Source organism: Carya illinoinensis, chromosome 13 (assembly GCF_018687715.1).
Source record: "Carya illinoinensis cultivar Pawnee chromosome 13, C.illinoinensisPawnee_v1, whole genome shotgun sequence".
Taxonomy (NCBI): domain Eukaryota; kingdom Viridiplantae; phylum Streptophyta; class Magnoliopsida; order Fagales; family Juglandaceae; genus Carya; species Carya illinoinensis.
In genome coordinates, this window is record NC_056764.1 from 34,664,684 (window position 1) to 34,680,296 (window position 15,613).

The 15,613-nt window shown below is 36.8% G+C and overlaps 1 protein-coding gene across 5 annotated transcripts; it reads right to left on the reverse strand.

Annotated features, from left to right (window-relative positions):
• Positions 1–5,123: 5,123 nt before the first annotated feature.
• LOC122290756 (kinesin-like protein KIN-14T) lies at positions 5,124–14,799 on the reverse strand. 5 transcript variants are annotated; one of them, XM_043098380.1, is made up of 13 exons: positions 14,433–14,799; positions 13,346–13,586; positions 13,154–13,237; positions 12,665–12,832; positions 12,462–12,568; positions 11,887–12,065; positions 10,648–10,809; positions 10,215–10,430; positions 9,564–9,601; positions 9,121–9,248; positions 5,804–7,136; positions 5,545–5,663; positions 5,124–5,435 (listed from the first exon to the last, which is right to left on the reverse strand). In XM_043098380.1, exons 1-12 carry the CDS (start codon positions 14,433–14,435, stop codon positions 5,548–5,550), a joined length of 2,775 nt encoding a protein of 924 aa, XP_042954314.1. In that variant the 5' UTR covers positions 14,436–14,799; the 3' UTR covers positions 5,124–5,435; positions 5,545–5,547. The 5 variants fall into 5 exon arrangements, with proteins under 5 accessions (XP_042954314.1, XP_042954317.1, XP_042954316.1 ...); XM_043098383.1 differs by adding an exon at positions 14,311–14,339 and having other exon boundaries at positions 5,124–5,663; positions 14,433–14,798; XM_043098382.1 differs by having other exon boundaries at positions 5,124–5,663; positions 12,462–12,553; positions 14,433–14,798.
• Between the last annotated feature and the right edge of the window lie 814 nt (positions 14,800–15,613).

The following is a 15,613-nucleotide window of genomic DNA, read 5'->3' on the forward strand; positions in this document are numbered from 1 at the left end:
AACATCTAAGGTATTCTCATGAATAAATGGATTACAATGGAAATTATTCAAATATTCAATCCTCAAGAGAATCAATTATGTGATTGCAGTGGATGACAATATAAGATTGATATCCTTTGGATTGGTTTGACTTTCCTTATATGCAAGCATTCCAGTTGTGAGGTTGTCCTTTAGTTGTGTATGATATTCATGACCAGATGTAGTGGAATCAATCAAGCCTACATTCATGCTAGAATTTGATGCTAATATAGCTCTAACATCCCCCTGCAAATGAATGGGTGAGGTGGTCACCCTGAGGTTGTCACGTGGCAACAAAAATCGAGTTGAAGTAAGTCCTTTAGTGAATATGTTAGCCACTGGGTCAATGGTGGATATGTACCGAGTGATGATGTCTCGGTTGACAACTTTTTCTCTTATGAAATGGTAGTCAACCTTCATGTATTTGGTTTGAGCATGAAAAACTGGGTTTGCGTACAAGGATGGAGCTCCTAAATTGTCACACCATAGTGTAGGAGTCATGGCAATGGGAATTCGAAGTTCTTGGATGAGCATTTTGATCTAGTACAATTCAGTGGTGGTGAGGGCAAGGAAGCGATATTCAGCTTCTGTACTGGACTTAGGAACTACTGATTATTTCTTTGCACTCTAGCTAATTAAGCAAGACTCAATATAGATGGCATATCCAATGGTGGATCTTTTATCATCAGGATTTCCAGCTCAATTTGAGCATTAAGAGCAAGTGAACCTTGAGTAAACAACAGACATGATTGAGTGAGCCTTTGAGGTAGCGCAATACTCTTTTTGCTGTTGTCCAATGGACAATTGTGGGGTTGTGCGTAAATTAACAAAATTGGTTTATAGAGAAACTGATGTTTGGGCTTGTCAAGGTGGGATATTGCAAGGCACTATCAAGTTGCATATACTTGGTAGTATTTTTTAGAGGGTCTCCATTGTGTTGGGAGAGTTAAGCTCCTGCTGGAATATGTATCTTTGCTAGCTTGGCTTCTTTTATCTTGAACTAGGTAAAAAGATCTAAGGTGTAATTAGATTGAGATAGCATTATGCCATTGGACAAAGGCTGAGCATGAATGCTAAGGAAAACGTTGATGGGACTGATATCTTTCATAACAAAGCTACTCTTGAGGCAATTGATCAAGTTGGTCATGGCAGAGATATTGTCCCTTGTAAGGATGATATCATCTATATAGATGAAAAGAAACATGTGAACATTAGAGTGATGAAAAAGAAAATGGGAGTAATCTACTTCAGATTCATGAAGCCGAGAGCAATAAGTGGTAGCAAGCTTATTGAACCAAGCCCAAGGAGCCTGTTTAAGGCCATAGATGGAAAATTAAAGCTTGCAAATATGGTTAGGATAAAGTGTGTCAACAAAACTAGGTGACTGCTCCATGTAGATGTCCTCTTCAAGAATTCCATGAAGGAAAGCATTAGAGACATCAAGTTGTCTCAAATTCCATTTGAAGTGTACAACAATGGCCAATATGGTTTTGATGGTGGAAGCTGACTACCATACTGAATGTTTCAGTATAGTCTATTCCATCTTTTTGTTCATATCCCTAGGCTATAAGTCTTGCTTTAAATCTGTCAAGGGACTCATAAGCCTTTTGCTTTATTTTGAACACCCACTTGTTGTGGATTATGTTCTTGTGAGAGGGTCTTGGGCACAAAGTCCAGGTGTTGTTGGTCTGAAGAGCTTCAAACTCTTCTTTCATCATTTGAGTCCACTGGGGAGATTTGATGACCTGTGAGAAAAGGGAGGGTGCAGCTAGAAGAGTAGTGTTAGATGCCATGGAGTGTAGGGCCATTGGAGGATGTTTAGTAAAGCTTGTAGTTTGAAAAGTTTTTGGGTCTACGGGAGCCATCCATGGACCTGGTGGTCATTGGATGTCTAGTGGCTGAAGATCAGGAGAAGATGCAGTAAAGATTGCTAGTTCCTCTGCTATGGTGGTTGTTAAGGGTGGTTTTGGATTGGAAGTAAAAGAGAAATTGTCTTGGGGTGGAGGAGAGTTAGGTGCAGCAATTGAAAGGCTAGTAGTAAGTGAAGTATCAGGGCCTTGTGCTATTAAGTGTGGTGTAAAGGTGAGCTGACAACAAGTGTTTGTGAAGTACTAATCTGTAGAGGATGCAGATCTCTTGCGAAGGATACTAGTAGAGATGAATTCCAATCCTAAGCTGAGCAAGGAATGAATGCTCATCAAATACTACATTTCAACTAATGATCATTTCTCCAGACATTGGATCAAGGCACCTGTAACCTTGGTAGTTGGAACAATAACCTAAGAAAATACATTTCTTGGACCTGAGTTTGTGAGTGTTGTAGGAACCTGAGTTTGTGAGTATTGTAGGGCTTAAGAAGAGGGTAGCAAGTACAACCAAAGACTTCTAGTGAGGCGTAGTCAGGAGCCTTGTGGAGTAGTTTGAAGTAGGGACATTCATTACTCAATAATAGACTGGGAAGACGATTTATGAGATACTCATAGGTATTAAAGTCATCAACCTAGTAGGTGTTTGGAAGTTTAGAATGTGCTACAACAGCAAGTCCCATTTCAACTATATGTCTGTGTTTTCTCTCAACAAGCTCATTTTGTTGAACAGTGTATGGGCAAGAAATGCAATGAGTTATGCCATTGGAAGCAAGGAAGCTTTTGAATTGAGTGGAGATGAATCCACCTACCATCTAATTGAAAAGCTTTTATTTTCTTGGACAACATGTTTTTAGCTAGGCACTTGAATTCGACAAAACACTCGAATGTTTCAGATTTGGTTCTAAAAGGATAAATCCAAGTGAATCTTGAGAAATTATCAATGAACACTACATAGTATTTGAAACCTATAGTAGAAATAACAGGAGAAGTCCATAAATCAGAATGTCTTATTTCCAAGAGCTCCATGGTTACATTATAAGAAATTGAAAATGGGCGGGTTTTGGCCTTGGCCAATTGACAAGCCTCCCAAGTTGCTACATGCTTAGAAGACTCGATAACAGGAAGTTATGCATTTTTTTTAGTTTCTCTAATATTGGAGGTGTTGGATGCCCTAACCTACGGTGCTAGACAGTGGCATTGGCTAAGACTCCAAGAAAACCAATACATTTCTTGGCTTTATTTGCTAGCTTGTAAAGAAATGTAGTGTAGAGTCAATCTCTGCTTTTTCCTTGCATAAGAATCTGTCCTGTGAGGTTGTCTTTCACAAAAAAATGAGTATTACTTAGTTTAAACTAGCAATTGTTATCAGCACAAAAAATTTGAATTGAAAGTAAATTGGCTACTGCATTTGGACAATGAAGAATATGATTAAGTTCGAAAGTTTTGTAAGAGTAAAAGAAGGTTGAGGAACCAGTGTTTAGAATTGATAAACCTGAACCATTTCCCACAACTACTTCTTCGTCACCCTTGAATGGCTCTTGGAAGGTGAGATTCTCCAAGGCAACAGTGACATGGTTATTAGTTCCACTGTCAGCAAACCAAGGTTGTTCATCAGATTCAACAGCAACTAAGTTGGTTCTTGCAACCATTATTGCCAATTGAGAGGGAAAATGCCTTCCTTGATAGGAGAAGTTCATCCTCTGGTAGCAGTCTAAGGCTTGGTAACCTGTTTTCCCAAAGATTTGGCAGAGTGCTTTGTGAAGGTTGGACTGATTTGATTCACCTTTGGAAGAGTTCCTATGTCTTTCTGGTTTCTTGGATTGATAGTTGTTCCTTTGTTGTCCAAGGTTCTTCCCTATGTAATTGGAGGACTTAGGCTTTTGAGAATAAAATGCAAAGTTGCTTGACTCAGAGGTTTAATGTTAGTGTTGGTTTCCAAGGAGAATCTCATGTCTCAATAGCTCAGCGTGGAAGCCTTCAAAGGACATCACAGAGTCTCTGGTAGCCAAATGGAAAGAGGTGATGAAAGTTGTGTAAGTTGGGTTGAGACCTCCCAAGATGTAGGAGATGAGGTCATCATCATCCACTGCCTTTCTTGTTGTTGTGAGTTGGTAAGCTAAGATCAAGGCTTGACCAAGATATTGAGTACAAGATTGAGATCCTTGACTCAAAGACTAAAGTTGTCGCTTCAAGTAGGCCACTTTGGACCTAGATTGTCAGGCAAATCGAGTTGCCTAAGAGGTCCACACTTGCTTGGAGGTATGTAAACCATAGATAGATGACAAAACAAGGTTGAACAACGTGGTGTTAAACCAACTGAGAATGTATTGATCATTCTTCTGGCACAATAAGAAATTGGGATTTATCTCTGGAGACAAGTTCCCTGAATCATCAAGGAGGAATTTTGGTGGGTATGGCTTAGTGCCATCAACCATGCCCATAAGATCATGGCTGTGCAACACATGCAAAAACTGTGATACCCAGTTGAGATAGTTATTACAATCTAGCTTGATGGAAATAAAATGAGTAATGCTAGGCTGGGAAAGAGACGAGGAAGAGGAAGACGAGTGAGTAGAGAAAGACATAGCAGTAGTTTGGATCAAAGGATCAAATAGGTGTTTACCTTGAGAGGCTCTAATACCATTCAAAAACAAAGGAAGAAATTGATATATATATTAATCTTCACACCATTATAGTATAGCCTCATTAAGTATATATTCATGTTACGTATGAACTAGCATTTAAGGTATGCCCATGGAAAGTATTCAAATATTCAAATATTCGAATATTTGAATATTCAATCCTCAAGTATGTGATTACAATGGAAAGTATTCAAATATTCAATCCTTAAGAGAATCAATTATGTGATTGCAGTGGATGACAATATAAGATTGATATCCTTTGGATTGGTCTAACTTTCCTTATATGCAAGCATTCCAGTTGTGAGGCTGTCCTCTAGTTGTGTATGATATTCATGACATGCTGTAGAATCAATCAAGCTTACATTCATGCTAGAATCTAATGTTGATATATACCTCTAACACCTTAGACGAAAGGCTTGGACAAGGCAACGACCAGAGTTAAGATCATACAACATATTTCATAGAGCTCAAACCTGGAATGGGAGGCTTCGAAAGGAAGAAGGTTTCATGCGATATGCTTTATGCTTTTCTCCAAATACGTGTAAATGATTGCGTGCATCCAAGTTTATTTGAAACTGAATGGAGTAATGCCATATTTCCTAAAGAAGCATCAAATTATTAGCAGGTAAGTGGAAAACATATCTCCAATAATTTGATGCGAGCGACATCAAGGAATGATAAAATATAATAATTAAACAGGCTTATGAATATCACTTCTCTAATGTTTTTATAAGTTAATCTGCTGAGAACATGGACACAGATACATATTTACATGGTCAACGCATCTTTTACTGTGTCACATCCAAAACAATTGGCACTCTGTCGTTCCTTCAGTTTGAGAGTTTCAGCATAGAGATTGGCATATTGAAATGTGGCACATGAAAATATCTTTGTACATCGCATGGTCCTGCATATGTGCATGAGTGATGCATTTATTTATTAGAATGAAGTTCCTTTATAGCATATGTGATGTGCTGTTACTCAACGCATTAAAATTGCCAATGGATTCACTGCACCATTTAAAGCATTAGACCATGGAAGAAGTCATGTTCAAATCCCAACTTCTGAAATCCCAATCCAAGAAGTGCACTGGCAAAAACCATCTGAATTTTCTGTTTGAGAAGGTGACAAATTCCTGGCCACAATCGAATCAGAAAATTTTTTAGAATTTTTTTTACACAAAATTCAGCTTGCAGCTTGTGTTGCTTGAGAAACTATGAACTGGATCAGCAAACAAAACTACCCATTAAAATTAAGACGTTCATAATTCCTTACCTCTGTTCTGTGCATATTCTTGTGATCTCACATAAGTCCCGGTTAATTCCTCTGGATGTGGATTAACCATAAATAGGGCTATATGTGATCTCAATTTTTGTGGGCCACGTTCTCTTCCTGTCATCGAGCTTTGAGATAAGGTATCCAAGTCTTCCCCCATACCATCTTCCACATCTGTTCCTGTAGGTACTTGTTGACAGTGTGGTTCCAGTTCCGGGGAGGAGAATGAGATGCCAGGCTCTTCTTTTGGGTTACCAATACTATAATCTAAATCACATAGCATGAAAGATGTGTCACACTCATTATCTATTATTGATGGACCATGCACCAAATCTTGTGTTTGTATAGTCATGTCACCATCAGGTTTATTCAATAGACAACCCGAACCTGATCTTGAGTCCTTACTGAGACAATCCTCAAAAAGTGGTTGAGGTTTGTTAATCACCTCTTCTAACACAGACCTTCTAAATCCCTCAACATCAGCTTGCTTATTCAACATTTTATGGTAAACGATCTTATTTATTTTAAAGCTACAAGTATCCCTTGTATCATCCTTTAACTTACTTTCTTTCTTCTGCCCATAAGAACTACATTTCTTCTCTGGAATGGGAGTAGCTAGAACCCTTTTACCCCCACTAGAATTAGTAATGACGAAAGGTTCCTTTTTATGTAAATGAAGCCAATTTTCAACATTCAGAAACCTTGTGGAGCTATATTTACTTTCCAGTCTATTTCCATATTGTTGACTGTGACTAATGTGAGCGTTTGGATTAATAGAACTCCCTGGCAATGTTTCCTGTTCTGGGAAGACAACCCCTTCAATATCACATTCAGATGTGTCTTGACTGTACTCTGTTTCGATATCTGCATTCATGTTAAAAGCCAACAAACAGCCACTTCTCCACGTATCGAACTCTGAGCTGTGGTCTGACTTACACTTTACAGGGAAAGTCACCGACTCGGCGCGATGAGATAATGGCCTTCTTCTTCTTGCATGAAATTCTTGTTTATCTTCTGAATTCTGTTGATCTAATCCAGATTTTCTTCTGCTGCAAATAGTTGGCCTCATAAACCTTGGCAACAGTGACATTTGACTTATGGGTACATCACTAGTCTTGTTCCTTAAAATTTCAAGATTAGGTTGGGGCAGTCCAGAAGTTAAATGGGGAGCATTTAGCTCCTGACTGGAAATTGTTCCTCTCCTTGCTAGTGTGTCTAATTTCTCATTTAACTTCTCAATGTTTCTCTTGATATTTCGACGCTCTTCCTCAATCATTTTTATCTTTTGCTGCAGATTCATCATTGTAACTCCCCTCTGGTCCCTCTCTTCCTGCTTTTGAAATTTCACCTCAGAGGTCATATCGAATTGCAAAATATCAAAATGCCTAAGAAGAGAGAAAAATATTAAGCATAAGTTGAGTTGATGGGAATAGCAATTTTTGCCAACTAACCAGGTAATGCACCACACTTATTAGTCATTGGAACTGTCTTTTTCTTGAGTATCAACATTGAGCTATAATTACTCAAAGCCGTATTGGATCTAACTTTATGCACCAAATGCATAGTCTAACTTAATAATCCTTTAGTGTATCAACAGCAGATATCTTAAATAGTGCATCTTTTTCTGAAACTGTTATTTGTGTGATAGTAACAATATATTAACTAGAATATCGATATAATTAAGGTCGGATCTGAACTTTTTATAATGTGTTTGGTTTTTTCTTACATTTTATTTATCATATTTGCTGTTCTATATTTACCGAATTTCATATACATCTTTCAGGTTGTTTTTTCAATCATTAAAGCTCTCGTATGTTAATTTATACATACAGCATAAATGATTGAAACAGGAACTCACAATGTTAAAATGAGCTCATTTCAGGTAGAAGAGACCACAAAGATGGATCTCTCTTTTCGGGCAAGAGAAAGACCACAGTTGTTTATTAAAATTCATCTCATATATTTTATTAATGAACTAAGGGTCTTTGAATAGAGCTTAAAGCCCGTACTCAATAATAATCACAATAGGACTCATTATTCAAAGTAAAACATTATTAATTAGATTCCTAAGATGACTAGAGCTATGGTTCTTTATTGAAAATAAACTTCAAGGCGGTAGAGGACTAGCTGAGACGACAAAACAGTAAAGTAAACTGCAAACGCAAACCAACTTCAAAAGTAAACGAACTTCTAATAAGCTAACATTCCTCAAACTGGTGCGTGGAAGCTGAACTCCTTTATTATAGTTCCCCTCCTACCACATGCATTTTGATTAGACCACTTGACCACATAATACTCCTAGTTCACGAACTCTATCATTCCTCCCCTTCCAAAAGAATATTGTCATCAAGGTTCAAAGATAGAAATTGAAAGGCTATCATCCCCTTTCCAATAATTTTTTCTCCAATCGCGTTCTCTTCCTCAATAAGGAATACCCAAGGATGAGGCTTGTTACATTTATGCCCTGATGTGAACCATTCATTACAATTGAAACATAGTCCTTTTTCATGCCACTTTTGCATCTCATCCCATGAGAAAATGATCTCTGAAACTGAAAGTCTTTTGACCGAAAAGTTACCAATAGAATAGGCTTTAGAGTTGCTCTTTCCAAATAGCTCAAGTAGCCCTTTATAGAAACAGAATGAAAAGGAGCTCTCAGATTCACATGCACATCCTTATCCTATGAGTGATAGTCACTTGAATGTAGTAGTTTGATCAATAGAATGCACCACCCAATTACTCTGTTTGCTTAATTTATCATCACATCTGCAGTAAATCATTGGTTTCCTTCAAGGATTTTGGCTTAAACATTTGGATCTCCTCTGCAATCTCGCCCTTCAAGCCAGCTACAAAAGTCCTAATTAATGCCTTTTGGATCTCCTTGTATGTGGACATGGCTCCTATACCAGTTGATGGAACCAGGAACTCGTGATGGTAAAAATAAGCTCCTTTTGGGTAGAAGACACCACGAAGATAAATATCTCTTTTCAGGTAAGAGAAAGACCACAATTGTTTATTAAAATTCTTCTCCTGTGCCCTACTACCACTTGGACTTAGATTAGATCACTTAACCACATACACTTCTACTTGACGAACTCCATCATTAAACTTATCAAACACAAACTCATTACTACCTACTCTTTATGTTAGAGAAATCAAAATATAAACTATGCAACTGTTGACTAGGTCCATATACTTTAAATTTGGATCCCCTTTAATAATTTAGTCTGTAGTGTGCCGGTTTCTATACTTGGACAAGAAGCATTACAATGTTACTTGAATATAAATGTAAGAAACATAATGTTAGATTTACTTACAGTTGACTCCTCAGTCCCCAGATGAATGCTTTTAGCCCTTGTAGCAAAATTTAAAGAACATATTGTCTCGCACAGATCTTCTTCTCTGGGACTAACATGGACAAGCATCAGTGTTTTTGAACTCTCTCCTGGAGTTAAGAAGATGTTGAATTAAGGCAAGAGAAATTTTTTTATCAAGGTGATAAATAAGAACAATCGTATGCATGCCAAAGGCACCGATAAGAGTGGAACAAGCCCAAGGAAATATCCATGCTCTCTTCCTCCCAACCAGATAAATGGAATCAGTTACCCATCTCATACCATGGATAAGGCAAAGGTAGGGAGTAGGCTATTTAGGGCCTCTGCTGGTCTCTCTTACCTTTAACTTCATCATATGAAATTATACTAGGCATATATTACAATTATGACAGGTAATGAAGAGGTCAATGACGAAAAATAATTACCCAGGGAATCCTTAAGAACTTGTGTCAGCTTGCTATTCCTGTCAGAAATAAAAGAAAGTTCTCATTAGGCTTTCATTTTTGTAATGCTAGAGAAGCCCCCTAAATATCCAATCATCATTGACAATTACAAAACATCACTGATGACTCGTCACTATATATTTTCGGAAACTGAAAGTCGTTAGTCAATAATCTTACTGCAAAGAAAGGGCCGACAAAGAAAAAGTGGAATTTAATTGAAATTCCTTCCATGGCTTGTCTCAAAACCAACATTGCTTGAGCTAACTTTGATGGCTATCCAATGTTCTATGAGAACTATTTTTCACATTTATGTCTGGGAATGTTATGGCTCTAGTTAGAGATAGATGAAAGAGAATTAGAGAATGAGAATTTTGAGTTTGAGATGGGAATTTAAAATATTAGTTTTAGTAATATTATTGTATTGAGATTTGAGAAAGTTATATTGGAATTTGAAAAAATTGAATTATTTATTATATTTTATATGGGGATTTGGGAAAGGTGTAATGATGAGATGAGAATTTTGAGTTTGAGATGAGAATTTTTTATTACCAAACCTGCCCCAAGTGTGTAAAGTGTGTAACCAACCCCAACTCGTTAAGGAATAAAGCTTTGTTGGCTTGAGTGCCCTATTACCTATAAGGTACATGGAACTTTTTCCTTTGAAGGGCATTGATGACATTCCCAAGAGCAGAAAGTGATAAGTTGATGGCTTTTCCTTCTTCAAGTCTTCTACCCCATGCCTTCGTCTTCAGTACACGCTCACTTCCACCAAGGTCAATAAACCAAACTTTGTTCGTCTCCCTTTGCCTCTCAGGAGCATCGAAAGATGTGATTGATAGGCGAATCAAGCTATAAAAGAAAGTAACAGAGATGACACACTGAGAACAGAATATTATTAATTCTGACCGATCAGTTTCTAAAATTACTGGTTAGTACTCAAAAGCAGATTTATGGTTTTCAAGCTTTGCTCTTGCTCCTGCAGAACTCAGTTCAGTATTTTGGGGCTGTTCAATAAAAAAAAATTATGAAGAAGGTTCTTTAAATTATACTAAGAAAAAGAACTTACCAGTGTGATCTGCTGGAACTCGTGTTACAATTTGTTGAGGCAGTTGATCGGGACTGGCATCCTAGTCTATAGAGCCTCAATGCTTGGTTGAAGTCACTCACTTGGAAGGCCACAAGATTGTCTATTTCAATGCCACCCTTAGGATCTGTTTTGATTGAAAGGCTGCATAGAATGTATGAAATTATGTCCTTAAGCACTGCCTTAACACATCTAAGAATTAGAAACTTTAGAGGGCCCATGAGTATTATTTCCCATTAACCTGTTCATCATATTCATGGTGACAATGAGAGGCCCAATTAAGTTTTAAGTCTCAAATTCAGTTTTAAGTACTTGATAATCATACTGCATATATAGTGAAAATACATGGCATTGTCTCCTAGTTCGTGGAAATGAGATTTTGTTTTCCATGGAAAGTTAAAGTTGGTCAATGCTGCCCCTTGATTCTCCTCTTAATTTAAGACAAATACCATCAAATTAAAAAGTGTACTGTGCTGCTTGAATGCAAATATGTAAATAATGTCTCATTTGGTTATACAAATGAGATGAGATGAATATTAAATAAAATATTATTAGAATATAATTTTTATTTTGAAATTTGAAAAAATTGAATTGTTTTTTATATTTTGCTTGAAAGTTAGGAAAAATTATAATAATTAGATGAGATTCTTTGTAAACTAGGAGAAAAGTGGAATTGTCAAGATGTGAAGAAGTCGGAGTAAATAATGATGAGTAATAGCTACAATAAAATGACTAAGCCTTTTTTAAAAAAAAAAAATTCATAAAATGATAAAAGAGCTAAGTATTAGAAAATCAGAGATAATTAATAGGAAATCAATAACCACTATAAGATGAAAAGTCTTTTGTACCTCTCTACTAAATTAGTAATCATAAATAGCATAAAACCTTTCGTCTTCAAATCTTTTTTTATCTTAATGTCAAAAAATCAAGTGGGTTTATTGTAGTAATAAGGACAATACAATGTATTTTTTAGCATGTGAAGGGTTGGAATAGGTCAATAAATTAAATGAAAAATAAAATAAACTGACGAGGTGACTCAATTGATTATAACGAAGATGCTTCAGAAATTATACAAGTAATAGATTCTAACACGCATGAGTCAAAAGTGATCATTTAAAATAAAGTGGCTTATGAATGACTGCCCGTAGCTAAGCGATCTAAAGTTCTGGGCTGTATGGTACATCTTCTACAACTGTACAGCATTATATACATGCATCTCACCATGGTGGCATGGGATCCATTGCTTTTCTTGGCTGAGTGATGAGCAAGTCTTTGAGATTTCCCATGTAAATCTCAAGCATACTGAAAGTGAAGAGAAATGCATGGTTGCAATCCACCGCTTCCCTAAAAAGTGCCTCAATTGCTCGTGGCACCACCCCTGGCAAATCTGGACTCCCTTCCTGAGATTTTTTTTTAAAAAAAAAACAGGAACGTGTATTGTCAGACTAGGTGATTTAGGCATAACTTTGATTAATTTAAAGCTACAAAGTGGCATTAGTATGCTACCCATCAGTAAAGTAGGCAATGAGTCATAATCTGAATACTATCTAATATCTACAGTTGAGCTAGAAATGACAAAAGAGTTCTTAAAATACGGTAAAAGTGAGAACTTGTGACTTCTAACGTAAAAAGATAAGCCAGATCATGGCATGCCACAAAGTTGGATGGCACCGAGTCTTCTATATTAGGGTACAAGACTAAACCGTGACATCCTTGCTTGGGTTCGTTATGTTAACTTGTAATAATTCCCGAACGTTTGCACTAATAATCCCATAATGACTTACGACGGTTCTCACCATTGTGAAAGTCTTCCCTGTGCCTGTCTGCCCATAAGCAAATATGCATGCATTGTAGCCATCCAGTGCTGATTTAATGACTGGTTTAACTTCTGAAAAGACTTCATCTGAAATTTGTCAATTTAATTATTGGTCATGAAGCAGAGTATACTATATTTGCTATTAAATTGATGGAGTACTTGTTTCATATATACTTCAAGCACCTTGTGATGAACCTGGCAGGAAAATCTTGTCAAAACTGTAACATCTACTCTTATTATCTGAAAGCCTGAGAAGAACATAACTTGAATCCATAGCTACAATAGGTTTAAAATTGCCAAAATTCTCCCCCAATGCGACGGGTCTTATGCGACAAAATACACGAATGTTCCCTGCAGTGCAACTATGAGTATATTACTACAACATTTTTTTGATACATTAGGGGAGGGGGTCGAATCCATGATCTCCATTTTGGTGATGTGAGTCATGTGCCATCTGGCCACACACTACAACATATATTAGTGTGTCTCAGTAAAGAATTTACGTAGATTTTTCCGGTTAAAGATGACCTATCATCTAATGAATCGAGCCCTTCTAAGGTGACCACTCAAATTTTATGAGTTGAAGGAGACAATACTCTTCCACAAAGAGTTAGCCTAAATATCATACTTAGATGTACAGAATAATAGTTTCAGCTAAAATATAAGACTAACCTTTCAAGTCCAAAAAATCATTGAGGACCTGCCTTCTCTGAATATTTAATTGATTTATGTTTGCAGTTAAGGCAGCAAGTTCATCTGTTCATGGGAAAAGAAAAGTTTTGGCATTAGCGTAAAGAGGAAATTGAGAGTGAAATTTTCCCGTACCCACGGATACATTTTCGTTCTTGAAAACAAAGGATTTACCTTTGATTTTTGAGATTTCACGGGCCAAATCATCTTCTTTGTTGCCAAAAGAAACACTTGCTTTAGAATTTTCTGCTTTCAAGTCAATGGATGGTCCTTCGGATGGCAAGTGTCTTATTATATCACAAACCGATTTGACCCAGCTGGAGGTAAAATGGGCTTTTAGTCCTAGTAGGGAATGAATTTTTTCAGCTAGGTTCTGAACGGATTTTCTTGCCTCCATGGCCTTTGTCCTCTTAGGCTGCAATGCATTATCAAAGGTTAGTCTTCCCTCTTCACTTCTGGCCTTTCATTTTCTCTTATCTTTAAACTCAACATTGCATGAATCAAAAAATAAATTAACCTGTGATAATGCAAAAAAGATAAAAATGACAGGTTGGACAGTTGGATAAAGATTAGTGATCAAATATGTAAGTTAAGTTAACAGAGAAAAGAGGGAAAGAGATTTATAATGATATGAATGACTGTGAGGACGTGCTCCATGCATTAAATGCATGAAAGCGGCGCTATGTGTTACATTTATATTGGTGGCTTTGCTCATTGTTTATCGTTGGCAATGAACAGGTTTAATAAGGGGGATCACCCTTTATAACCTATAAAAATGAATCAGTTGTCAGCCAAATCGTTTAAAGTTTGATAGTGCATGTTGTCAAGATTTTAAAGCGATTCCTGGAGAGAGAGCATAATCACTCATCCCAGGTTGGTATTGCCATATGTTAGTATTTAGAAGATGCAAGTACTGACTAATTGTATTGACTAGTGGCCAAAGAGGTACTTGGTAAGTCTGGAGGATGCGGACCTTTGTCCAAAGAGACTGGTTGACTGCAGAGGTTCAGGTGGCAGTTTGGTCGAAAGGAGATGGTTACAGGAGTTTACACAAATCTTAAAAGAAAAAGGCTCATTAAATAAAATAGAAAGTGACAATGAAGTTCAAATTGAGAGAGAGAGAGGCGGGGGAAGCGAACCTCAATACCATGACTACTTTGTCCTCAATCTAAAGATAAAATCAAAGCGTAACAGTAAGATTGTTGGGTTTCAAATTTAAGTAGATATACTAGATGAATGAAACCAAAGAGAGAGTACGTACCATGAGGCATGAATCAGAATGACGATTTAGCACATCAAAGCTCCTCCACGGCCGAAATTTGGATATCTCGACAACCCGTTCTGGACAATAATAAGGTCAAGATCGACGGCTGCGAGGGACATTTCTGGAGGCTCTATGAAAGCATCAAACTTAAGCCACGTTTCTTTCATAGGTTACACAGAAAATCATAGTTGCATTCTTGCTTCTTGACAATACCCATTCCATTTCTTTGCGTGACTAAGAGAGAGAGAGATACAGTGATGTGGACATTGGCGAGAGGCCCAGGCCCCCATGTAGATTGGAGCATGAAGCATTTTCACTCATCTCTTGAAGCTTATGGGTAGAATAGAAGCTCCTTAACTTCACTGCCATTAATGATTTATATTTAGAGTTCACCAACCAGGAGCTTTCCACATTCTCAATCGTCCAACCTCCTATCAATTAAGCATTTCTCTGCCTATGTTTGCAAACTACGCCAACATAGACCAATCAATGGACCAAAGAAAATTCGGTTCCATCTTATGATAATGACCCGAACAACAACAAAACAATAATAATAATGATGATGATGATCCAACGTCTAGAAGTAATCATGGGCTCGCACTTGCTTATAATCTCGTACTACGATTATTACTATACTTGCGGGCTGAGAATTGTTAAAACTTAGAAAATAAAATAAGCAAAGGTTCACCAAACTTCCTTTTTCTTTCCGTCGTCTTTTTATTTTTTTGAAGTAAACGTACAAATATTGTCGAATCAATGACATGAGATTGTCGATCCAATATTCATGTTTAAGGGACAGTGTGGTAACTAACTTGGTTTGTCATTTGCAGTACTTGCGCAAATTATGAGTAAAATCATTGTTTGAAGTAGACAAATATTAATACCAACTTAAACGGTTGATTGAAGTTTGGATGAAACGGTATATATATATTTTATAGAAAAATTTTATTCATCATTCAAATTTCACACACACCACACTTATTTTTATTTTTTTCTCTTAATTACTAAATGTATGATATAAGGATGATGAGTAGAAAAATTCAATTAGTTTAAAAAGTATAAAATTAAAAAAAAAATTAAAAAAAAAAGGTGTGGTGTGTGGAAATGATAAGTAACAAATCTCTATTTTATATCACAGTTTTTTTTTTTTTTTAGGTGAGTTATATCCACTCATACAC